Below are 25123 nucleotides of genomic sequence, written 5' to 3' on the forward strand. Positions count from 1 at the left end.
AGCACCAATGCAGCCATTCTACGGCGCCATAATATTGTTGCAGTCTTTTCTGTCCGAGTTAAGTGATTGCAGCCTGATGAAGGAACTCACACTTTTTGTCCCATGTCGGATGGTAATAGAAAAAGTTACAATAGCTAATGTTATTGTTTATATAGCTTTAATTATATACTTAAGATGTAGGAAAAAAAATCCCCTTACTATTATGTAATTATTTGTTTATTTTCTTCTGAATTTATTGACTGCACTTGAGCCATTTCCCATGGAAAAAAAAGGTTATAATATTATATTGCAGATAGTGACTCTACTTAATATACACTTTCTTTGTGTTATAACTTATGTATAAGTGTTTTTGGGAAAAGCACATCTTTTTACTTCCAGTCCTGATAGTCAAAAGTTATGTATATTTTATCCATTTCTATACATATAGCTATAAGGGATGTTTAGAAATGAGAACCACAACAACAGGAACCTTCATAAGCAATTATGCATGCTCTAATATACGGGACGCCAGTTTGAAAACCCAGTTTTTAGAATATTCAAAACAAGCTGTTAATAGCCGTTTAAAAACCAAACCTGGGGTACCTCACTACTATACAACGTGAAGACTCCATGAATTGAAGGCCTGTGATTAAAGGAATGGTGTCTGTATTTGTCAAAATTTGTCAATAATGTGCATTTATACATTTTTAGTTTGTTTATCTTTGCTCACCTTTATAGGTGTAGATAAACAAGATAGCTATGGGAATTTAGTTTTTCATTTATATCATAATTCTACAGACAAACATAAGATGTATTATTACTAAATCTTCATGTTCACTGAAGTCGTTCCGTAACAAAGTGAATCCCAAAAAAAATACACCTTGCCTAACAACAGTGTAGAAGAACACTGTGGGCTGTTATACACTCTTTGTTTTTATGACTACACGAGAGTAAGAATTAAAGTCGACCATCGTATTTACTAGGGTTAAACAGCAGAGGGAAGTAGTGGGCCATGAACCTTTGATTGACGGTCGTCACAACAGCGCGAGGCTCGTGAGCTCTGAGGACTGACAAGGAAGATGGACGAACTGTTGTGACGAGCGTTTATTTCTTCCAGGTCTATAGCGGTTTTAATATCCCAGTGTCATATTCGATGGTTGTCAGAGAACTTATCTTAGTGTTGGAACAAGTTTATGAATGAACTTCAAGTCGTGACGTTTTTTTCTTGGACTCGTGTGAAATGGCGCCAACTGGGAGGAGTGGCTACGTGCAGGTGGAGCGTTTGCTAATGGTGGTGGGTTTGACTCAATTCATAATATATTAACTTAAGTCCTGAAAACTTTATACATTAGAAAAAGCAAATCTTAGTTTTCCTGAAACGTATCTTTTGTTCTCGTCCGCTCGCCACATTTATTGTATTTAGTATACAACGGAAACTGTTTAGAAGGTTGTTAATTTTGGGTTTATGAGTATATGATAACGTGTTAATTCCAACATAAGGTATTTTGATGATACAATAAAATGTACTGCCTTTTTTAAATATGTGGTAAAAGTAAACGTGATGTTCTAATGTGGCCAATTCAATTTTGTATAAAGTGTCACATCGTAACAAAGTTATCTCAAAACACTTTAGAGTTTAAGTCAAAACTATTTTGAGGAAAAGAAAAAAAAAAGATCCCGGCGAATCAAAACTCACTTTTAGAAGGAAGAAACCTTGAGCAGAACCAGACTCAGTGTTGATTGGTTTAGCACAAAGTGACACAATTTACACAAAGTCAACGGTAGAAACACTTATTGGAAACGCATTCACTCAAATTCTTACCAGATATGATGTTATCTTTAAAAGACGTCATTGCTAATATGGCGTGAGTTCAAGATTCTTGAGGTCAGGTTTGTGATAATTCATCTTATAATAACAATGGTTCTGTAAACAAATTGAGGAAGGCCTTATAAATAGGTTTGTTTATTTGTTTAAAATGTCGCCTTGTCTTTTTTTTCAGTCTCATTAAAACGGTAAAAAAATGTTCACTTCTAGAACAGGGGTGTCCAAACTTCTGTCAAATGGGGCCACATTTGATGAAGTCAAATTGAACAAGGGCCAAATGTGAACAGATATTTTACTCAGAATTTCAAAATAAGAGCTCAGATACTTTTAACCAGTTAAACACAATACTAACTTATTCTTGATCACATGGGAAAAAGGTTTTCAGTATTTCTGAATAAGCATTAAGGCTTGTTAAAATAGATTGTGTGACAACAAGTTTACATTTAAAAACGTCTATTTTACATTCTCCTATTGAAAAATACAGTTTATGATGCTTAAAGTGATAGTTTATTTCCACTCAACCTCATGTCGACTTAGGGTTGGGATTATTTTCAGAGTAACTTGTTGCTTTTTATAGTTATAGGCAATAATCTATGTCCATTTGAATGTGGTCCTCGTCTTTATCTTCCTCCAGAATGACACTTAAAAACACCCAAAAAGCTCTGTGATGCTCGTCTGTACCGTCCATCCTGTATTGAATCCTCGATGAGAAGAATTGTTCCGGAAAAAAAAAAGTCTTTATCTTAAGCTCGTTTGGAGCAGAAGTTTAAATAATAACAAGCGATACCACCTGGAAGTACTCCGGGTAAATATTGATAACGCTCCTAGAACGCATACTGTCTACTGTCTACACTGGAAATGGGACGTTACAGACCAGCAGTATGGAGGTATTTGGACTATTTTTTTTTGTGTCTTTTGGACAAAGATGAAGACCTACAATGTAGCTACTGCGCGCCACTAGCTACATTTAAATGGACACCAAAAAGGGACATATTACTCTGAAAATAATCCCAACCCTGATCCCCAAATCGACATGAGGGTGAGTAGAAAATGAGTGAAGTTTGAATTTCGGGTGAACTAACCCATTGAAATCTTCTAAAGGGGCTTGAACTCCCCCGGGCTGCACTTTGGACATGGCTCGGCCTAGAGTTATACACAGTTTAGCTTTGTATACATCAAAATCGTAGAAATCAACCTTAAATACCTTACCATGTTCAAAGCACTGGAGGGGAGTATGCGTAGTAAACCAACTATACTGGAAATATAGTAGGACAAAGGCTTCACAATGTTGTCGTTGGTGCAGGTCAGCTTGTATATGTTAACATGTGATACAAAGCATTGGTCTGTCGCAGCTTCTCTGACTTCTGCCACTAGAGGGCAGCACAAGCCATCGTCATCAGCAGCTTGGGGAGACAGTGATGGTTTAAAGTGTTTATCACTGTTGTTCAGTCTCATCGCTGACACACGTCCACCTGGATCTGACTGTCAGTATCATGAGGAGTATTTTCCTGCGACTCTGGGTAAGACCTCACTTTAATATTCGACTAGACCTCAGTGAAGAAAGATAAATGTTGACCTTTTATTTAATGATTATTATCATAAATGAGATTTATTTTAAATCAATTGATTAAATATGTGAAATGAGAAAGAGCAGGCAAAAATTTAAAACATGCATTTTGTATGTATTGCTTTGTATTCTGTTATTTTGTTATCATTTTTATCATTTTATTTTTCAACCCTTAAGCTACACTTCATCGTACAGCTTGAGTTTATTTTTATTTAGAACATTGAAGCTATTTGATAAGTCAATACACATTTTTGAATAAAAGTATTACTAATTATTTACATTATTGTTGTGCAGAAGGTTGATTTGAATATTTACAATTAAATGTATTTTATTTTACTTATTTTTTTAAATGAAAAAAATTGACATTAATACAAATTCTAACAATGACTTAATCTGTTTTTATCATTCTATTTAATATGTTTGTTAAATCGATGGTTTGATTTGTGTTTTGTTTGTGTGTCAAGGTGTGTGTTTTGTGTGTTGGTCCTGCCTGCTGCTGGCATGACTTGGATAACAGCGAGTACGACTGCTGGCCTCTGGACGGACCAAATGAAAGTAACATGATCGACTGCGGAGGTGAAGAATGTTTCATAACTCCACTAATATTTATAATACCCTGACAGACACGAAGAATACCACAAAGATAAATTGCTCATACTTTAATTGTAGAAATTCCTTTAAAAAAGAGAAAAGATTAGACCATATGTGTGTAATATGTTGTTGGATAATATTCATTTATTAGTTTTATTAGTAAGAAACTCAATAGAAAATAAATATAATAAAAGAGAACATATCATAATAAATTAAATTATTGTAATAAGAAACTTAATTTGATTATAAATGAGGGTACTCTATGTGTTGCTATTGTACTATAGGACATCCCTCATGTTAATAAAAAACTAAATTCAAGTTCATATCAATACATTTATTTTCATATCTGGACTGAACAACCTTAAAATGAGAAACTATGATAGACCTCATCTTTGTTTCAGTCCATTGCAGCTCACCGAGCTCCTATTTACACAATGAGCTGAAAAAAATGACTTTAATTCTGCAGATATTATTCATCAGCTACTGTAAACAAAAAGTTGTTTCTCTGGTCTCTGTTTAGGTCTGGAGATGGCCTGGGTGATGAGACCCCCAGAGGTGGTCAAGAGTGGTCAACCCTTTTATGTCACATACTCGGTCACAGCCAGAGAATCCTTCTACTCCTGGGCTGTCAATAAACACATCTTCACACACAGGTGGGTTCCGTGCTTGTGTGTTTGTTTTTGTCATTTATGACTCATTTATTCATGTGGTTAGCTCCATCACCAATGCTGAAGAGGCTCGGAGATTCTGCGAACATCATGATTGTCCCACCAACTGGAAAGATGCTGATGGAGAGAACTGCTGCATTCATCACGCCAACATCCACTCCTGCCCATTAGTGCACATGGTGACTGCTGCTTAAAAGATCATTTATTCCAGAAACAATAACTAAAGTAACAACATCATCACTAACCAGCTAATGCTAATCTAACAGTCTTTATTGATGGACGAATATGCTGGACTGCAACTTCAGCCATTTGGTGCTGATTGAATATGGGTTTGGCAATTAAGGGGCCACATAACGTACAGAAACTTGAGTGAGGGAGGGGGGCCTTATCATTTCTTTTTTTAAATACAATCAATCGTCATGAATTTGATCATCTGTCAGACAACGGACACCATCTGTGGTCCCTGGATACCAGACGATGGGAAGATCTTCACTCACACCATCTCAACCTCTGGCAAGATGACACAGATGAACTGGACCGCCAAGGTAACAAAACCACATGAAAACTACAATTATTAGGATTGTCCGCTTGATACTACAGCGTGGTTAATTATAAATAAATAAATAAAAGATAAAAATACTACACTGGAACGCAGGCATGTTCTGGTTATCGTAAAGACACTGTTTCTTTAAGAAACTTAAGAACAAAGAAAAGTTAACATCACGCAAACCGCTAAGGTCTTAAGCAGGCAAGTTTTCACACAATTTTATACAATTAGTTTGATCTTTTGGATAGTTAGACCAGTTTTTTGTAAGCCTAACAAATAAAATATTAAAATATATTAAAAGAAGAAAAATGTTTTTAAACCTGTTTATAAAATGAAGTACCTGCAGTCATTCAGAGGTAAAATGTTCTAACCCTCCAACACTTTTTATCTTTTGAAGATTAAAATCAATATGATTTACTTATCCATTTTAAAACACAGCTATACTTTCTAATATACAATGAAAACATCTTTATGACCGGGAAACTCGAAATGTTTAAAGTAAAGCTTGATGTATCTGCTCTGGTTGATGATAAAAAATATAATAATATTGAAGATTTATGTCCAAATATGTTTTTTTCCCTGGTCACATGTGTCTTACATATTATGAATCAAATGGCACCATGATCAAGACTCCATCTGTAAATACTGAGTTCCGAAAATGTCTCTGGCAGGTGGTCCTGGTCCATGATGGCCTCACTTCACTGATTGCCCACATACGTGTTGGTCAGATGCAGGTCGCTCTGGAGGCCAAGAGCAATGTGCTGCCTGCTGTTGGTTCGTTCCTCTTCTTTAATTTTTTATCACAGTTCCAGATTCCATCATTACCTTTCATTTACACATGTGAACAAAAACTGTTGCTATCTCTCTGTTAACGGAATTCAAATGGAACTCAATCAGGGATAACAGGAAATTAGTTTTGTCTTTTTGGTTCAACATAAATATTTTTTAAAAATCCATGAAACCAGCCTGGAGAAAATGAATGCTAACCCTAGAAAATAAAATAATTTGATTGCACATACATGTTTCATTAGGTGTGTGCTCTGGAAAGCAGCACATAGAATACACTTTGTCAACCTAATCTAATGAGTGACATGTGGTCACTGCAATGTTTGGTGAGATGGTGTGTTCCACACTTAACAGTAACTTTAGGAAGCTAATGAGGTAGTTGTCTCAGGATGTCAGAGACAATGAATGAAAACTATGTTAAAAGTGAAGGCTTGAATAAAGTCCATTTCCAAGCTGCTTGATGTTCCTGTGATGTAAGTCAAGATTTACGATCCATGGGACTAAAGCCAACCTCCCTGTATGTGGCCACTAGTGGGAAATTGCTGAGAAATTGAAGGGACTCCAACTTAACTAACTCCTAGTTACATCAATGTCAGATTGCACGATCTGTTGTTATTTAACTTCATGGTAGACGACCAAGGAGAATTTGTGCAGGGTAGAATGAGATCTAAAAAACTACCAAGGTATTCTAGAGAAATGTGCTGCCCTCTGTCAAGATTATTGGTCTTCTTTGAACCCTGATAAAAATCGTTTTTAACATCTGTGAAAGGAGCTGAAACATGCTTCCCTACCGTTTCAAACCTCTGACAACCAGATCATTGTACTCCTAAAGAGTGGGTTAAAGTTTCTGCTGAGAGGTGGAGAAGTCTTAGTAAACTTAAATGTTTGATTGCAGGTATAGCCTCAAGATGTTGCACAACAGAATATTAGGTTATGGTTACCATCATTTTATCCAGTCCTGTTTCATGAGTTCGTTTAAAGGCAATGACTGATTATCATTAGTTAATTCTCATGTACACTCATGGACGACGCCAATAACTCTTTCATCTATTCTCGGTTTAAAGTTTGTGGTGACGGAGTTTGCGAAGATGCAGAACTTTGCTCCACCTGTCCGGCCGACTGTGGTGACTGCCCCATGAGTCCGTTCACCAAAGTGGCCATCGGCCTTCCTCTGAGTCTTCTGTGCTTGTGCTTCGTCCTGACCGCTGTTGTGAGCATCTCCTCGTTCACCTCAAACAGAAGACAAACTTTCTTTAGGTGGCACTGCAGATTAAAAACGTGTATGTTCTGTCCACAGTGGCTAAGATATCAGAAGCAGAAGCTCCTGTGGGATGAGAGCTGGATCATCGACTTCAACAAAATAAAACAAGGTATCGCAGGTCTTTACCCTGTCCCTCTCATACTTTGACAAGATTAATCAATGAGAGAAGATTCATATAACTCACCAGGTGTGAACTTTCACTGCAGATCCAGGCTCACGTATGGCGATGGGCAGCATAATGAGCGTTCCGGTGGGCAACAGTGACAGTAACACCAGTTGTATGACGGCACTCAGCTCCTGTACGGGACAACAAGGGGCACGGAAATCACTCTTCACCTGTACAGGCATCTAGTGAGTCATTTTCGCTCTTCAACTTGATTTGTAAACTTAAAAACATCTGTGCTAATACAGTTGAAGCTAATGATGCAGTTTATTGTTGTTGATTAGCAGGAGTTGTTTGATCAATTTTAGTGATAAATCACTCAGACACAGATGTTCTAATTTCATTAGTGACGGCAGAACTGTGGCGCTCAAGAGGATTCAAACCAAGTCTTTCTCTCTTTCCAAAATCATTAGGCAGGAGGTGAAACAAGTCAGGTAACAACCACAACATAGACGTAGACTCCAATGTTTGTATGTACCTGCTGACATTGTGTGTTACCAGGGAGCTTGATCACCCAAACCTTTGTAAATTTATTGGAGGATGTATTGAGGTGCCAGATGTTGCCATAGTGACAGAATACTGCCCCAAAGGAAGTCTTAACGACGTTCTCCTCAATGAAGAGATTCCCCTCAACTGGGGCTTCAGGTACTTTCCTATTTCAGTCCAAAGAACAAAATGATTTAATGTTTACCCATTTCTTATTTTTAGAATGTATAAAAAAAGACAACATTAAAATATATACTCAAATGTACACCGTTATATAAAATGGATTATAGCACCCTTTTTCTTAAATATGTAGTTGTTTGTCATCTAGTACAAAAGAACATTTTGAGCGCAGATTATGATAAAAAGAAAAATGGCTCATAAGAGTTTAGAGTTATAGAATATAGTTAAATTCAACTGAATAACACTGATAAATGTCTGGCTAAAGGGGTAGAAAATGCAACAAATTCTGTTTCTCTGAAAAAGCAGTCATAAATTAAAGATACTTTTCCAATAAAACTTTTAGCTAGGATTGAAACAGACTTTCTGTCTTCTCTTCTTTTTTCTGGTAACAGGTTTTCCTTTGCCACAGACATTGCAAGAGCAATGTCATACCTGCACCAACACAAGATTTGTCATGGTCGACTGAAGTCATTCAATTGTGTGTTGGACGATCGCTGGGTCTGCAAAATCACAGGTAAAGAGGACTCCAAGACATAAATTCAATTTCATTCGTTTTTTTTACCAACTTGGTTCAACTCAGATTATGGACTGAGGACCTATCGCAGCGAGGGAGGGGGGGAGCTTCTGTCTGACTATCAGCAGAGACTCCTGGAGGTGTACATGCCCCCGGAGTTTCAGAAGTCCACAGTGGAGCTAACACTAGCAGCAGATGTTTTCAGGTAACGCTGCACTCTCGTCCAAAAAATACACGGCAAAGTGGATATTTGAGCACTTTTTAAAGAAATGTCCTTTTTTTTTTGTTTAGCTTGGGAATAAATATCTTCAGCATAACAAAATTTTCTGTTTTTAACAAGTAACTCAGTTATTCAAGCAGGGACTCTAAGTTTGTTTGCTTATTTTTTGTACAGATGTTCATATTATCCGTTTTTAGTTAACTAGTGATGCCTCGTGCAGTTAAAAATTCATATATCTGGACTATTTGAACTATTTATTTTAAGATAACTTGACAATTATAATTATCTTAACAAAGAAAGATGATTTCCTTTGTATAAATTATCATTATTGTTATTAGTATTATATTTATGATGGACTGGATAATTTTTGCTTTCCAGTTACTCCATCATTCTGCTTGAGATAGCCACACGCAGCGACCCAGTTCCTGTGAGTAACACCTCTCCAACCATTTTCATAAGGATTTTTAATAATATTTATAAAGATCATTTTTCTTTGCTCCACAGGTAGATGAGTCCAATCTAGAGTGCGGCTGGTGTCCTCCTCTTCCGGAACTTATATCCAGCAAAGCGGACAACTCCTGCCCCTGTCCAGCTGATTATGCAGAGGTTCGGCTTGTCTTCACATACATCCGGGGAACTTAATTAAATGGAAACACTGTAAAATGTAGACGTTTAAATATCTCTAACAAAAAAGCACTTCTGTGGCTATAGCTGATCCGGCGATGTCGGGCTCACAACCCAGTGCATCGACCTACATTTGAACAAATTAAGAAGTTTGTCCATCGAATCAACCCCATTAAAGTCAGCCCAGTGGACATGATGATGAACCTGGTGAAGCATTTCTTTTTTCTACCTCTTTTTTACTCAAAATATTTGTAAACGCTGACTTTAGTGTTTAATTTTTGTTCCAGATGGAGAAGTACAGTAAACATTTGGAGGTTCTAGTGGCTGAGCGAACCCAGGATCTAATGCACGAGAAGCAGAAGACGGATCGACTGTTATACAGTAAAATACAATAAACACATTGGGAGCGAGGCTATTCAAAAATAAGCATTAATATGTTAAAACTAAAAAAGATAAAATATTAATACAAATAAATCAGGTTAGGGAGACAATACAACGAAAGTACAAAGTGTGATTAAAATAAAAATAAAATTAATTTTAATAGGGCAAAATACAAAATTATTACAGGGATAAAAAGGATGCTATTGTTTGATTTAATGATTTATTATGACAATGAATATTTGTAAGGAACAGTAGAAAGACACAAAATAAGAGAAAGAAGATTAGGAGGAAGTGAACATCTTAAAATAAATAGTTTATTTATATTTCAATTTCAAGCAACAATAAAAAAAAGTAAATTAAAATCAGATATGAATAGTTGTCGTGAACATTTCTACATGATTCTCCATGATTGTTTCTGTCAGGCCAGGGCTGAAGACGGCCTTATTCAAGTTTATTTACAAGGTATATTTCTTTACTTGATTCTTTTAAGCAAAGTTATTTAAAGGATTAACCTAGGAATCACAATCATCAAACTGCCAGGCATGAAACAGAGAAACCAAACACTAAACAGAGAAACTTGGTGCAGGACAAACACTATTTCACAAGACAAAGGAACATAAAAAAAAACGTAATCAGGGATGACGTCAGACCAGGAAAACATCTTTAGTCTTTAAAGAGAGAAGTCTACTTATTTAGAGCAGCTTTTCCTGTCCTGGTGATTTGATACATTTTATTTCACGAGGATTGTACCAGATGTGTGTCTCTGTACTTTAATTATCATTACATGTAAAGGCCATAAAAATGAATTAGAACAAAATCATTATCATTCAAATGATGAAGGAAAAATACCCTGTGATCCAGGTATGCTGCCGAGACAGGTCGCTGATGACCTACGACAGGGGAAGCCATTGCAGGCTCAAAGCTACGTTAGCGCCACCGTGTTTTTCAGGTATAAAGGGACCAAAAAAGGAATCTTAAAATCTTAAAATTGAAGTAATTTATGTGCATCTTTTTCCGTAGCGACATTGTGGGCTTTACTCAGCTGTCCTGTAGCAGCACACCCTACCAGGTGGTAGACTTCCTCAACAAGCTGTACACCACGTTTGATGACATCATCGATAATTACGACGTGTACAAGGTGGAAACCATCGGAGATGCTTGTGAGTAATACACTAGAGACACTTTACCCTTTTGATTACCGGTAAGTATTATTTTTCATTCTGAGAAACTAATTTTGGGTTTAAAGATATTGGGTCTCATTAAATTACATTGAATTCTGGCCTTTCAGTTTAACACCTGCGATTTTGGAGCTCAGTATTAAACTAGAGCGCTCACAGAATATTGAAGAAAAATCCATTATCAGCTCTATGCGTTTAAGGGAGCTCTGGCAGAGGTATACAAAGTGGTGATCAAGAATATGTGGATTTCTTTCATCTACTTTCTTTTATTGCTGGGTCTGCAGACATGGTGGTGTCTGGTGTTCCACTTGAGAATGGCATTCTTCATGCATCAGAGATCGCAAGGATGGCACTGGACCTGGTAGCCGTCTGTCGCAACTTCAGGATCCCACACAAACCCAACACACAGTTACAGATTCGAGCTGGAATCCACTCTGGTAGGGCCGAATTAGAAACAGTGATAAAATGCGGTTTCTACCGAATTAAACCTCTTTGTGTTCAATCCAGGTCCGGTGGTTGCTGGAGTTGTTGGCACCAAAATGCCTCGCTATTGTTTGTTTGGCGACACAGTGAACACAGCGTCCAGGATGGAGTCCACCAGTCTTGGTAACTGTGTCACTATCTTGTATATTGCAGACATGTCAGCTCTCAGCATTTACTGCTTCAATTTGATCAAATAAACTACAGCCAATGTGACTGAAATTGCCCACACTGCAGGGGAATGCAAACTGAAGACAATCTTGGATGTCTTTTGCAGAATGATCTGACATTTGAAAATGTGTAAAATAGTTCTGGATGTCACCAAGATCCTTGTTTCACAGCTCTGAAAGTCCAGTGCAGTTCCAGCACTTTCTACCTGCTGGAGGAAATCGGAGGCTTTATGCTAGAGTGCCGAGGAATGATGCAGGTCAAGGTGAGACACTCGCCTCCAGAATTAATTATAGGATCACAGACCAGTGAGCATCCTTGTTTCCTCTTCTAGGGAAAAGGTGACATGGTGACTTACTGGCTGGAGGGGATGAAGGCGTCACAGCCATCCAAACAGTTGATCTCCAACTCCAGTGCTACTAAGAACTTTACCACAGACACAGGGAGAGAGAAGATAGAGAAGGATCAGCAGGTGTGTTTATCTCTGCCAGGGTCTCTGAACTATGATCTCCTTCAAGAGTCTGCCTGAACCCCACATATTTATCACATGTTTAATTCAGTAACGTTGACCCATTAAATCCCCAGGCGTGGCGTTATGCTCTATATGAACATGATTGCATTAGTAAATCATGGATGCATAAAGAAAAAATAACAGATGAGAAGAGAAAACATTAAACATTTCTGTCCAGTGATTCCTCTGATGAAGCTGTCAATCAATTACATGTCATCTAGTCCTAATGTTTCCATGATGATATAGTCTGATCAGTCTGTTTCATTTACTTCCATCTCCAACACTCTTGGTCACAAACTGTCTTGAATCTTTGCCAAGTATGTTATATTTTGAGTTTTAAGAAAAAGAATAATATTTATTTTTGCATTTCATTTCTGTGCTGCTTATTATTGCATTTAACTTTACATCCCATTATGAATTTTAACAGTTGATATTGAAAAAGGAAACCAATAATGAAAATGAAGCTATAAAGTGAAGAACTTGAACTGTATTTCATATTTAGAATTAAGATAAACATGGAATTAAAATCAGGGCTGTTAGTTTCCGGAGCTATCTATCAGTTTAACAGTTTTAACCTGACATCATGAGGACCACAAAAATACAGGCAAACATGGAACTACAGGTCGCACTTTGGCCAGAAACACCTTTGATGGCAGCATTCACTGCTGTCTTGCAAACAAGTAGAGGAAGATTGCTGCCTATTTGGAAAAATTGAATTTGACGAAATTATAAGAAAAAAAATCTACAGGAAGATTCAACTACTATCACACATGGCCTTTGATAGTCAGCAACACATCCATGATAGTAAAATGTTTTTTGTTAAACTCAAATAAGGCCACACATTACCAATACAAACTACTTGTCTATGTGTATAAGCAGAACATTTGCAATTATAAAGTACTTATTAGCATCTTATTCAGCCAAGTTAATGATCATTGACAAATTAGGAGGTCATTTATTTATTAATACAATTGTTCCCTAACCTTCTGCAATCGATGGTTCCCAGTTGGTTTAAATCCAGGATGTTGTCGATGACTAACTCAATGGATCGGGTTAAAATGTTTTCTAGATTGTAGAGGTTTACTTACGTACGCACAAGGAATTAAATGATTGCATCATGGAATGAGGGAACGGAGAGCGGGTTTTTAATTACAGATGAGAGTGTTTGAAGTGGGCGGGCTGATGTATGAATGCCTCACACTCTCCCCACTCACCCATTCTGTTGAGAGCATTTCCATATGAGAGGACGCACATGAAAGACAAGCTCTTAATTATACATGTGGAACGTTTTTTTAGTTACCGAACAGACGGACAAAAGGACATCACAAGCTGCTTATTTTCAAAGCCATTATTCACATTTGTCAGACCATACAAATAAATACGAGGATGAAAATAGACATTTAATTGAAATATAAAACTTACTCCCAGATTTGGACTGTAAAACTCCAGAAATTAAATAATTTGTAATAACGACCAACTCAGTTAAGAAGAAAAATAAGGAATACATATAATTAGATAAAAGGTCAACATAAAAAAGGAAATACTTTACATATGTTTAACAATTATTATAACATTTTTAAATAAATAAAATGATATCTAAATACACTAACTCTTAAATTGAGAAACCGCAACTAAATTCATTTCAATCTTTTTTCTTTCTTTTATTGCTACTTTATTCTCTGATAAGTCTTACTAGTCCTATAACGCTTCCCTATCACTGTTGCTGCTATTGACACAATCTTTATGTTTCACCCCGTCTGCACTCTCTTCTTTACCTCTTTTCATCCGTGGTATTTACCATGAAATAATCTCTTTCCTTAAGCTTCTACTTCCAGCCTCCAACTAACATTTATAAATTTTATAAATCACCAGATCATCAACAAACATCATCATCCACAGAGGCTGCTTCCTAATCTTTTTATTAAAAAGGTAACCAAATAAGTCAATGAATCAGATGTTTCCATTTATTAGGCTTTTAAAAACATTTTAATGTCTTAAACATAACTAGATGTCACAGTAACAAAAAGTCAAAATAAACAGAGCATGAGTGTGTGCAAGTATACAATAAAGATTCATTTATGATATACAGTAGAAAAAAATCACAACACGTGATAAATACAATAAATATACAGTCAGAAAAAGAGTTCTGAAGAAATCAACAAATTAAACCCAAAATCGAGAATAAAAAAACCTACACAAGTTAACTGTAGATGAAAGTAACAAAATTAATATCTTCCACACTTGCTGTCAATGAATTCAAATGAAAAATAAACAAGCTGGGAAAAGACATGAACACTCATTTTTGAAAAGGGCCAACAGAATACATTCATATATGAACTACTCACATTAAAACTGGTCAAACATTTAGACTAAAATGAAACATTGAAAACTGTTCAAAAATGAACAGGGTATATTAACACTAAAAGACTAAATTGTAGTCTAAATTAACTTTACAGTAAATTTAAAGGCATCCAACTCTCCAACAAAAGGAATTCCTTTTTTCCCTCTTAAACATTCGCTACACACCGACTTGAATTAAGGAGATTATCACTGATCATCGTCCTCCTCCTTCTCCTCACTGCTGGTGATGTTTCAGGATTCATGTTGAGTGCCTTCTGCTCAGGGTGTGTCGAATATAACCTGAAAGATTCAATAATATTTTAATAACTCTTCAAAATATGTTATTATTATTGAGACGTATTTAACTGTCATGCTTGAATAGAGAGATGGGAAAATGTAACCCTCCCTTCGCCCTTCATCTTCCGTGTACAACCCAGTTTCTTTGAATTAGGTCAAAATGGACCACGCATAGTACAGGAGCACCTCACCACTGCATATGTATTTCTGGCAGCCAGGGAGGTCATTTACCTCGACCCAGGAAAACACAAGGGATACAACAAACACATTTGTCTGACTCAGCCTGTGCTCATTTCAGCCACTTCACACTTGGACGGTGAGGACCTTGTTGCATCATCACAAGTTAAATCAGTATAGAAATAAAATTTCAAATTCTTACCGCATTCAAGCTGTTAGTTCTGCTGCACAGGGGCAAGCCTCTCCTCCAACAGCCAATGAGCTGCAATCCTGCTGGCGTAGATCACGTAGGACCAGGACAAAACCACTACAGCCAGTAACACCTGAAAACAGTTGTATAAGTCACTTAGGAGAAGCTGTTTTCCAACTAGACTTAAATGTACATGTAGCAACAAGGAAAATCTCTATGGGCCCACATTAGTTACGTCCCTGGAATTCAAACTTGGGACTTCCTCCTCCATAGGCATTGTTGCTGGCCAGTGAGCTAAGAGCTGCATTACTCATATCAAAATACATCACAACCCCATGTTTATTACATGCTAATTATGCATTGTTTTGTGTTGACAAAAACCCTTTGTCCAACAGAAAACCCCCAAAATGAGAAGAATATTAGATTTAATCAGAGGTCTAAAGGTACAACTTTGTACCTTTACTGGGTTTTTTTTTAAACATGACTCGTTTAGTATGTTGTATAAACTAATTTAAATCAAATCCATTATATGTGAAAACATTTATTTAAAAATGATTAAAAAAAGAAAATGCTGCCAGGAACTAGATTACCAAAAAAATGTGGTTGAAGAACTACATCTAAAGCCACACGAACAATAAAGAAAACTAGTTATTTTGAAAAGATTTAGATGTCATGCTTCAATTTGTTTAATTTGATTTTCATAGCACTTCCTCTATTTAAAAATATACTGTTTATAGATTGAGGTTTTCTTGTCATCACACAAAGAAGCCACACACACACACACAAAGTCTGTGAACTGGAAATCTAATTTCCCGAAGGAGATCTCCACAGAGATTAATAATGTCGATCTAATCTAATATAAGTACATTAATAAATATCCATTTATTTTGTCATCAGTTTAATGTAATACAGCACAGCATTTTTTTAAGGAAGGTCCGCAAACCGTGCCTAAAAGAGTCTATAATGATCGCTCTAAATATTTTTGGGCAAAGTGCATTTATTAAGAAAAGTTAGCTTAGGGGTGTGGCCTTAATAAACCTTTTTAAAACACAAAAAAGATTGACCAAAAGATTTAAGAATGTCATTTGACAAACATTCTAGCGTGTGATAAGTATGTCAGTCTGTAAACAAAACAAAAACTACATTATTGTTAAATATTATGTTTGCAAACGTACCGCAGAAGAAATGTGGTCGAGAGTTCGTCTGCTAAATGTTGTCATCATCTTCAGTGAAGATTCTTCAGTGACCTTTTGGACGATTTTTGAAAATAATCTTCACTCTGTTTACTTCAATTCTTACTCGTCTTCATGTTAAAACAAGGACTCAACAATGCAAGAGATCAGATACTGCCACCTGCTGACTGGGAAGAAAACTGTCGAAATAATGTAGATTGAATATTCGTATTTATTATACGTTATGAGTGATTTCAAGTGTTTCGACCAATAAAGCCTGACAAAATTTTAAATTAAATATTTTACTTTTCATCATTATTGCGATACATTTCTGTTTTTTAACGTAGTTAATCCATCTTCCATACTTTAACGAAGTTATATCATGGGGACAACAGGAGAACAGTGTGGTGCTTGTATTCTGCTCCACTGGAAAGACGTCAACTTTGCCTCCTCTCATTTATGTCTGATATTTACTGTTGGGTGGAACAATAAATTAATTGAATTCCAATGTATTTATGTGCCACATGTCTTTTAATTGTGTCAGATTGATTCAGTTGAATATGTTAAAATTGTCCTGCCGTGCTGGATGACGTCACGCATTATGGTAATTATGTCTCTTGTAGTTCCTTTAAATGTCATGAGCATTTCTATTAAACGCATATGTGGATAATTGGCAAATAAAACGAATTGAAACGTGTAAGAATACACTATGGGAACTTTTTAAAGCAAGTCAATAGTTAACTTGTGAAAAATCTCCCTTAATTTGTATTTTCTTTCTCCTGAGGTTACATATTCAGGCCTGCTAAGTTTCAGAAAAGAGTGACATTTGAGTGACATAACAAGCTTGGTGAAAATATATATTTGTCATTTTTTTTACTGTTGTTTTATACAGGGTGGCATAAGCTTTACACCGTCTTCTATTACTTGTTTATACTGTGGAGTTGTGTGAATGGGGAATCTAAAAGTTGAATTTTCAGAAATTAAGTTCCACTGGATGATGTGGCTGAAGGATGATTTCCTTGAAGTTACTCAAGGTTTGTTCAATCTAAACTTTACTTTAATAAACATTTCTGCGTGCAGTTGTCCGACTGTATTTTTGTTTACTCATTGTTTCCAAAGATTGCGCTGATTGTGATGAGGACGGATACTCAAATCGACCAGAGATTTCTCCTCAGCCTTTTGAACTTCAGCAACATCAAGTCAGTGAGATGATCAGGTATGGACCCTAATGTGGTACTGAGTTCAATTAGGAATTCTCTGAGAGAAAAAAAGTTGTGTAGAAAAGAAGATGTCAAAGTACAAAAATTACTTTATTACATCCCTATGGAATCAGAACATTTTAATGGATATGCAAACACATTTCTAAAAACCAACAAAGGCAAATACGAGTCATGATGGAGGTAGGAAGTCAGTTCTACGCTGTGGTGTTCAAGCAGGGACGGGACTGTGTACCAAAGCCTGAGGCTCCTGCTTCTTCATCTGATGCAGACGACAGAGTGAAATAGCTTGTGTGTTGAAATTTAAGGACCTCGTTTCCCCAGCTGGTCCACCCGGGCTGGAGGCTTCGGGCAAACAACTCCAAACAGTTGGCATCAGCTACAAGGTACGGTTGGAGAGCATCTATGAAGACAGATGAACAACATTCAAATTTTGAATATATCGGAATCAGAAACTTACAAATGATTTGTGGTTCAGTACAGAATAAAGAATTAAATAAGATAACGCATCAAATAAGCAATAGAAAACCAGAAACAATCACTTGTTTTCTTCTGTCTGAAATTGTTTTAATTGCACAAATAGTTAAAGGAGTTATGATTGAGAAACTTTTGTAACTCTTGGCAGGTGAATCTTTTTTGGTTTTGATTGAAATACCTGACAGTGAAGGCTTCTGTGAGTGAAGTGCTGACGGCACACTTACGATCAAGCGCTGACTCTGCACTTCAGACCTACAAAAAAAACACATATGAATTTGAAAAAACTCATCAACCAAACCAGCTCAAGTTTCTTTTTCTCCAAACCTTTCGGTGCCGTTTCCAGAGGTATTAAATCTGCCAAGAACCAGCACCTCATAAGGCTTCTTGTGTGGAGAGTCTAGCGGGAACACAAACTCACCTGCCGTCGTCACCTTTTGACAATGAAAAACGATACCTTAGCTTCATCCACGCATCCGTGATATCAAGAGTCATATTACCTTCACCCAGTACCACTCCGCAAGCACCTCGACCCCCCAGTGAGGGTACAGCTCTTCGCGAACGTAGCGCAAGTGGCTCGGCCGGTTTGTGACCCAAGTGACCACCAGGCAGTCGGGGGAAGCCAGATGAGTGATGGGGAGCTGCTTCAACTGGGACGAGGGCAGAGAGCTGTATCTGCAGAAAAAAAACATTTTAGTCACATGTGCAAACATTTTCTCATCATTTAAAGTGCCCTATTAAAAATGATTTAATAGAAATATGTTAGTCAAACCCCAGAGGTTGATGCTGCACCGTTTTGGGTGCATGGTAAAAAAGTTACTGGCAGACGAGAAAGACATTGCAGACTATTTCTTAATCATCTGGAGACAGAAAAGGAAGGACATAATGAAGTAAAGATCTTCACTGAAAAGCACTTGGATAGGAGATGTTTGATAACCAACTGATAAAACCCACAAAAACCAAAAGTCGTCAGAAATACATTCATGTGGGATGAAGGCAAATTGTTAAATGTAGAAACACTGGCTAAAGTATAACCAAGTATTTGGCTGGACTGTACCAGGATCCAATTCAAAATGATGATGTTCTGCAATTATTAAGAGTGTATTAAAGAATATCTTTTTTGTTACTTTGCTGAATAAATCTTGTGTTGGTGACCCAGTGGCCCCAAAACAAATGTGTTTAAGGTATCCCTTGTGTTGTCTCTGGGTTAAGGTTAACGACCTTGATACATCAAACAGTTTTGTTTTCGGGCCACCTTGTCCCAGAGATTACACAAGGGTAAAGAAAGATAGTGGCTGAAAAAACAGGTCTGTTAGCCATCTGGTAAAACACAACACTTAAAATGTTTCTGGTATCATCATGCGAGCAATAATAAAAGAGGAGGCTTTCACTCGTATCCTTCCTACATTTTGTTGTGAGACAATCCTGACAATACTACCTGCGGCTTCTCTTGACAGACTTATTTTCCCACGGTGGATCAAGAAGGATCAAGTCAAACTTCTTTCCATCTGAGGGGAAGGAAAACTTTACTTGAGTCAAATTATACAAATTGATCCATTATCTTGACCTTTAAAAGATTTAGTGAGTATTGTTTTGATTGTTTAAGCGCTTTGTGACCCTGGTCTGGAAAAGCGCTCTATAAATACAAATTACTTACTTACTAACTTACTTACATTCTGGTGGTGCTTGAAATCTAGATTCACCAAATCCTTTGAAAGACTAGAGCTGAGAAAAGCTCCACTATATGGCTTCACTGATAACTGTGGAATGCTAATGAGTTCTGGAAAACTACTGGCACATGTTCTCCCAATGTTGCTCCTTTTAAATTATTCATGTAACTTTTTAAATGCGGCCCGGGGGCCACATATGGCCCTTAAAGTTTATATATGTGGCCCTCTTGAGGTCAGAATAGAACTGAGGAGAATGATCATGTAAAAATGTTTCTGACGGCTACATTTTATTATTGTGGATTCATTTTTATGAATTATTACAAGTTCAATTTAGAATAAAATATAACTGGTCATTTGTTCTATTTCTTTCTTCCTCTTTCTTTATTGATTACTTCCCAATATTCAATAATTTGAGTCAATATTGAGATAGTAAAAAAAACGACAAAAAGATTTACAGTTTAGAATATTTAGGTCTATTTTTATGTCATAATTACCCGTTTTTTTTAACTTGTGTTTATGTTTTTACCGCATATTTTTGTCTCTCCGCTCCTTTCCTTTGGCATGACAGCCCCTCATAACGCTCACTTTATATCATGTGGCCCCTGTGGAATTTAATTGCCAAACCCTGGCATAGTAGAAATCCACCCTCTCCGAGAGCTTTTCTAGTTTGTATTGTCATCCAAATTCATGTTGTTTCTTCCTCTTATGGCCAAAATTGATTACCATTGTTTTCTCCTTTTGAATATAGTTATTTATTTATTTTAATCAGCTTTTGGAAGCTGGAAAGGCTAAGAAATGTATAATGCTAAGATTTAAATTGAGTCTTTAATTGTGAGTTTTTCTGTGTTTGCCACTGTAAGTATGTTCATCTAGTACTGATGCTGCATGATTAAATCAAACATGTACTTTCTGGTGAGAACAAAGATAAACATATGTCTCATGAACTCACACGTGACCAGCGGCTGTATTCTCATTAAATCCGACAGCAGAAAGGCAGCATGAGGTGGGATGATATATTCCTCTCCCAGGAGTGAGACCAAGATGGACGAGTCAGTCTCGTTCACCGTCACCCGGGAAAACAGGTCCAGGTGTGACGTGCCGCCATCTTTGGAAACAAGCGGTTGAGAGCACACCCTGTCGTCCTCATCCACGAGTGGAAGGTCTTTGGCCATGTCACAGAGGCCCGCAAGACCACAGTCTTGACATTGAAGCACTTCATTAGCTTCACCTACTTCTGGATTGAGGTGACCCAAGGCTCTGGCCATATCCAGTAAGGACTTGGTTCCCTCCAGAACCACAGATCGAATCTGTAGGATCGGAAAACAATAGGATATGATAAAAAAAACAATTACCGCTCTGGACTTAATCACAATGAAAATGATTTTTCACTATCAATATGTCGATATTGAGCTTTATCAGCCATCGCACGGTTTTTATATTGGTGTCCTTTTTATTTGCGTTATTCCTTTGATCCATGTTCTTTATTATTGCACTTTGTCTGTTCGTTGTTCTTGTTTTTAATGGTCTGCTGTGAACTGGAAACCACCTTTTCTTTTTTTAACTATAACAGTAAAACTGCCATAGTTTTAAATGTAACTTGTCTCTGACGTGGATAAAATTATAGTACAGATATTTTAGAAGTTGTACCTGCAGTATTCATATTTTTGGATAGTAACAGTCTTAGTTAATAACAGCAGGAATATTTGATGCATCGTAATAACACATATGTAGTTGTCTCTGTTTGTTGTTGGGTAGATTTTGTTGCTGCACTTCTACCAGTAGAAAGGTACTTGTGAAAGTTTAGTGGATATCTATTAACAGAAGAGAATTTAGTAGTATTATTATAGTCATGGAAGTATTAAAAGGTGGTTTTTCACAGCTTTGTGGTAATAACAGGAGTAGTCGTTGCTGTAGTAGTAGTTGACCTGGAAGTACACCCAAAATTGAGGGCATGAATAGATCTATACACACAGAACTTTCCTACCTTCTCATGAAAGGCAGCAGCATCTATTTCTCCCTGGTTAAGTTGTTGAGACTGTTTTCGCTTCCTTTTCTAAAAAACAAAAAGTTAGGCACAGGGGTTAGACAATTCGGTCAAAATTATCCAATTAAAAAAGACAATGGTATATTTGGGAAAGGCAACAATCTACAACGTCCTCTCGTATCTGGAGGGTATATTGTTGGAATAATGTCATAAGATTATTTGTTACATCAAAAAAATGTAAGTACGCAACTGTCATGAATTGTACAGCGATCAATGTAGACGCTGCTCCCAGATTTTGGTTTTGTGCTGAAATTGTAAGATATTGGCAGGATGTGCTTGAAGCAATTCAATTTATCTTGGGGTATAATATTCCACATTCAAGTTCGGTTTTGTAACTGGGTGTAAATCCAAATATTGTACATGTGTATCGGTGTGTATTCTGTATTTTTAAAGATGTGAACAAAATGTAAAAACAATCCCTGATATTATTTTTGTTTTTTATATGTATTCGTTACTACATGTGTGTTTGTATGCTTTAATGTAAAAAATTCCTTTGCGCTCCACTTGAACAAACTGTGTGCATCAGTGTTCTTCTGGTTATATTTAATTTGTGTGTGAAAACTATGGAAGTAAATGTTTTCAGTCAGACTTGGAATTTGACTATCTAACTCGAAATTTGTACAAATCAGGATTTTAATTTTTTTTAAATCATCAATAAAGCACGTTATTTTTTTTCCCCAATTGAGAACAAAATTTAATGTAACATTCAATATTATATATATATAACCCTTGTAATGTCGACCTCCACCACTGCATGTATTGTATTTCTGGAAGCCAGAGAGGTCATTCACCTTGACCCAGAGACAATACAAGGGTTAAAAAAAAAGGATTGAGTGTTAAAACACAGGCAGCCTAAAAAAATAAAAGTGCTTGAAATGTGATGGTTCTTAAAATTCCCAAAGTCTGATTGTTTTGTTGATACTGTGATTTGTAATGATTTTAGAAATTCATTATCAAGGCATTTACTTCGATTATTTTTTTGTATTTCATTTTATTTACATTAAATTGTTTACACTGAATGTTTGTTTTTTACACTGCTTCTTTTTATGCATAGAATTTTTGTACATTAAAATTGAAAAAAATATATTGAGGTTAAAGTCGGGTTATGTTGATGCCAAAATTCTGTGTTATAAATTAATATTCTTAATCTGATGGCACACATACTTCCATAGACAACTGCTGTTTGTACACAGATATTACTAATAGTTTAGTAGTAGTATCGCTAGAATTGTAGTAATACTAGCAGCAAGAAGAGACGTCTTTTAAAGGCATCACTTTAGTAGTGGAGGTGGAGATGCTTCAGGGTTGCATGTGCAACAGATTATTAGTGCAAACACTATTATTTTCCTCATGCTGTTTCATTATATCAACACAGTGTTGCTTAAACATGTGTTTACTGCAAACTGCTGCATTACCTTCGCAGGTTTACCAGTCTTCTGCGTCGCACTTTCCCCGTTTATTTTGCCGCTGTAGTGTCTCTGAGAGGTTAGTAAATATTGCTTCTTGAAACAACATGTGATCTCTTCACATGTTCCACTAACTCTCCATCGAGTGCAGCGAGAAAGACCCTCCTGTGGGCACAGGACCCACCCGCTCGGGCTGTCAACCAACACTGCCATCGCAAAAAACAAAACAAGGATACGTTTAAAATATTTCGGCAGTTTCGATTTTAGGAACGAAAACGGATCCAAGCGTCTCCTCCACAGGAAGAAACCTCCACTTCCGGGCTGAGCGCGTATAGATAAGCGCATGCGCGAACTTCAACTTCACCGCGCGTCTGTGTTTCGATGTAAAGATAAAGAGACACTTTTGCATCTTTTTAAATATGTCTTCTCTTCTCTCAATCTTTTGTATTTTTTTGTAGTTAAACTTATCGTTCTATTGGCAGATTCGAACACGTTATTGAGTGTTGAACTCAGGGGTCTGCAACCTATAACAATTAGGAAGCTATTTGGACCAGGTTCCTTAAGAGACCACTGGGGGCCACTAAACCGTTAAAATGAAATGCAATTCAAAATAACGTTCACCTCTTTGTTCGCCTTTATGCGATGTATACATAATTGGAAATAAAACATTAAGCATTGATATTCATTTAAAAAAAATGTTTTGTAATTTACTTCACTGTTTCACGTTACAAATTATGTTTGTTTTTAACTCCGTTTTTAATGTAAAGCGCTTTGTGTCTCTGAAAGTTTATACCAATTAATTTATACTATCATTTGAACAACGCAGAATACAATATAAAAAGACATTCAAAACTAAATGTGTTATCCGACTAAACCTAATTTACTATAAGGGTCACAAAGCGCTTAAACAATCAAAACAAAACTTAATATAATATATACTTAAAAGTAGAGAAAAAACATAGTTCAGCAAGTCTTTACATGTAGGTCTAAATCATTTTTAATTTATATTTTTAAACATACTAAAGTAAAATACTGTAACGTCATGTTGTCTGCATGTTAATGTGTGACATTTACAAATGTAAATATGGGTCACAAAATAAAATCTTCACGTTGTTTATTTTTTTTTTTAGATTACATTTTCATGAACAATAAAGTGTTTATTATTTGCTGAATAAGAGATCAGTAGTAAAGATGGTGTGATAATTGTGTGTTTTGTTTTTCAAGATTTTCATAATTTTGTGTTAATCTGAGGGATTTTTTACTATCTTCTAATTAACCAATCTTTTTTAAAAGTTGAATATTGCAAACCAACATCATTCTTTCATCAAAATTAAACTTAAAAGTTTAAACCAAAGTAAAATCTTAGTCTTTACAATTAGCAAAAAATACAATTACAGATAATGTAGGGTCTACATATTTAATTGTGACCCACTATAATAACGTTAGAACTGTTTGCGGCCGCAGTAGCACAACTGACGCCACTAGATGGCGACAAAGAGTTTATAAACAGCAATGGATTATATTTTACCTTTGTTCCAGGTGACATGAATCAAACTGTCAAGTCCCACTAAGTCTGACAAGAAGCGAAGTATCAGCTCACGGGAAGTTTGGAGGAAATAACAACAAAGCTCCAACTGATCCTTTTTACAAATGTTTGCTGAGGATTACCCTGTCGTGCTGAAGGTAGAAGTGACGGAGCCTCACTCTTGTTCACTGAAAAAGATTCTTGTGCTGATCATTTTTTATTTATTATTCAGACCTGCTCAACAATGACCTCTCAGCTCTGAGGACAAACCCCGACAGGACATGCACGGCCACATGATGGCAATGGAGTTTGAAGAAAGGACAAGAGAAAAGGAAGAATTGCCACAGAAGAGGAGACAGAACTGTGAGGCTTTTATCCACTCCGTCAATGAATCACTCACTCGCCCAAACCACGGCAAAAAAAGCTAAACTGTGAGACAAAATAGGAAAATAACATGCTCCTGCTTGGACTGATGGATACTT

The 25123-nt window shown here is 36.5% G+C and overlaps 2 protein-coding genes and 1 long non-coding RNA gene across 3 annotated transcripts; 1 reads left to right on the top strand and 2 right to left on the bottom strand.

The window, feature by feature from the left end:
* The first annotated feature begins 3282 nt into the window (after positions 1-3282).
* Positions 3283-12147, top strand: LOC148082082 (atrial natriuretic peptide receptor 1). The gene is made up of 23 exons (XM_087790183.1): positions 3283-3324; positions 3836-3947; positions 4483-4615; positions 4677-4809; positions 5071-5175; positions 5849-5951; positions 7028-7173; positions 7261-7333; positions 7431-7575; positions 7735-7821; positions 7889-8032; positions 8446-8567; positions 8634-8772; positions 9166-9214; positions 9292-9393; positions 9499-9618; positions 9699-9792; positions 10654-10741; positions 10813-10952; positions 11255-11407; positions 11478-11576; positions 11792-11883; positions 11953-12147. The coding sequence occupies exons 1-23, from the start codon at positions 3298-3300 to the stop codon at positions 12145-12147; spliced, it is 2601 nt and encodes an 866-aa protein (XP_087646309.1). The 5' UTR covers positions 3283-3297.
* Positions 12148-14079: 1932 nt separating this feature from the next.
* Positions 14080-16439, bottom strand: LOC148082083 (uncharacterized). The gene is made up of 3 exons (XR_015710828.1): positions 16309-16439; positions 15146-15266; positions 14080-14769 (listed from the first exon to the last, which is right to left on the bottom strand). It is a non-coding gene; the product is annotated as an uncharacterized LOC148082083 (long non-coding RNA).
* A 1190-nt stretch (positions 16440-17629) lies between these two features.
* Positions 17630-23400, bottom strand: mettl4 (methyltransferase 4, N6-adenosine). Its single transcript, XM_087789186.1, has 8 exons — positions 23126-23400; positions 21651-21719; positions 20616-20973; positions 19435-19504; positions 18497-18671; positions 18324-18430; positions 18178-18251; positions 17630-17925 (listed from the first exon to the last, which is right to left on the bottom strand). Exons 1-8 carry the CDS (start codon positions 23327-23329, stop codon positions 17720-17722), a joined length of 1263 nt encoding a protein of 420 aa, XP_087645312.1. The 5' UTR covers positions 23330-23400; the 3' UTR covers positions 17630-17719.
* Positions 23401-25123: the final 1723 nt, after the last annotated feature.

Source organism: Callionymus lyra, chromosome 4 (assembly GCF_982586985.1).
Source record: "Callionymus lyra chromosome 4, fCalLyr1.hap1.1, whole genome shotgun sequence".
Classification (NCBI taxonomy): domain Eukaryota; kingdom Metazoa; phylum Chordata; class Actinopteri; order Syngnathiformes; family Callionymidae; genus Callionymus; species Callionymus lyra.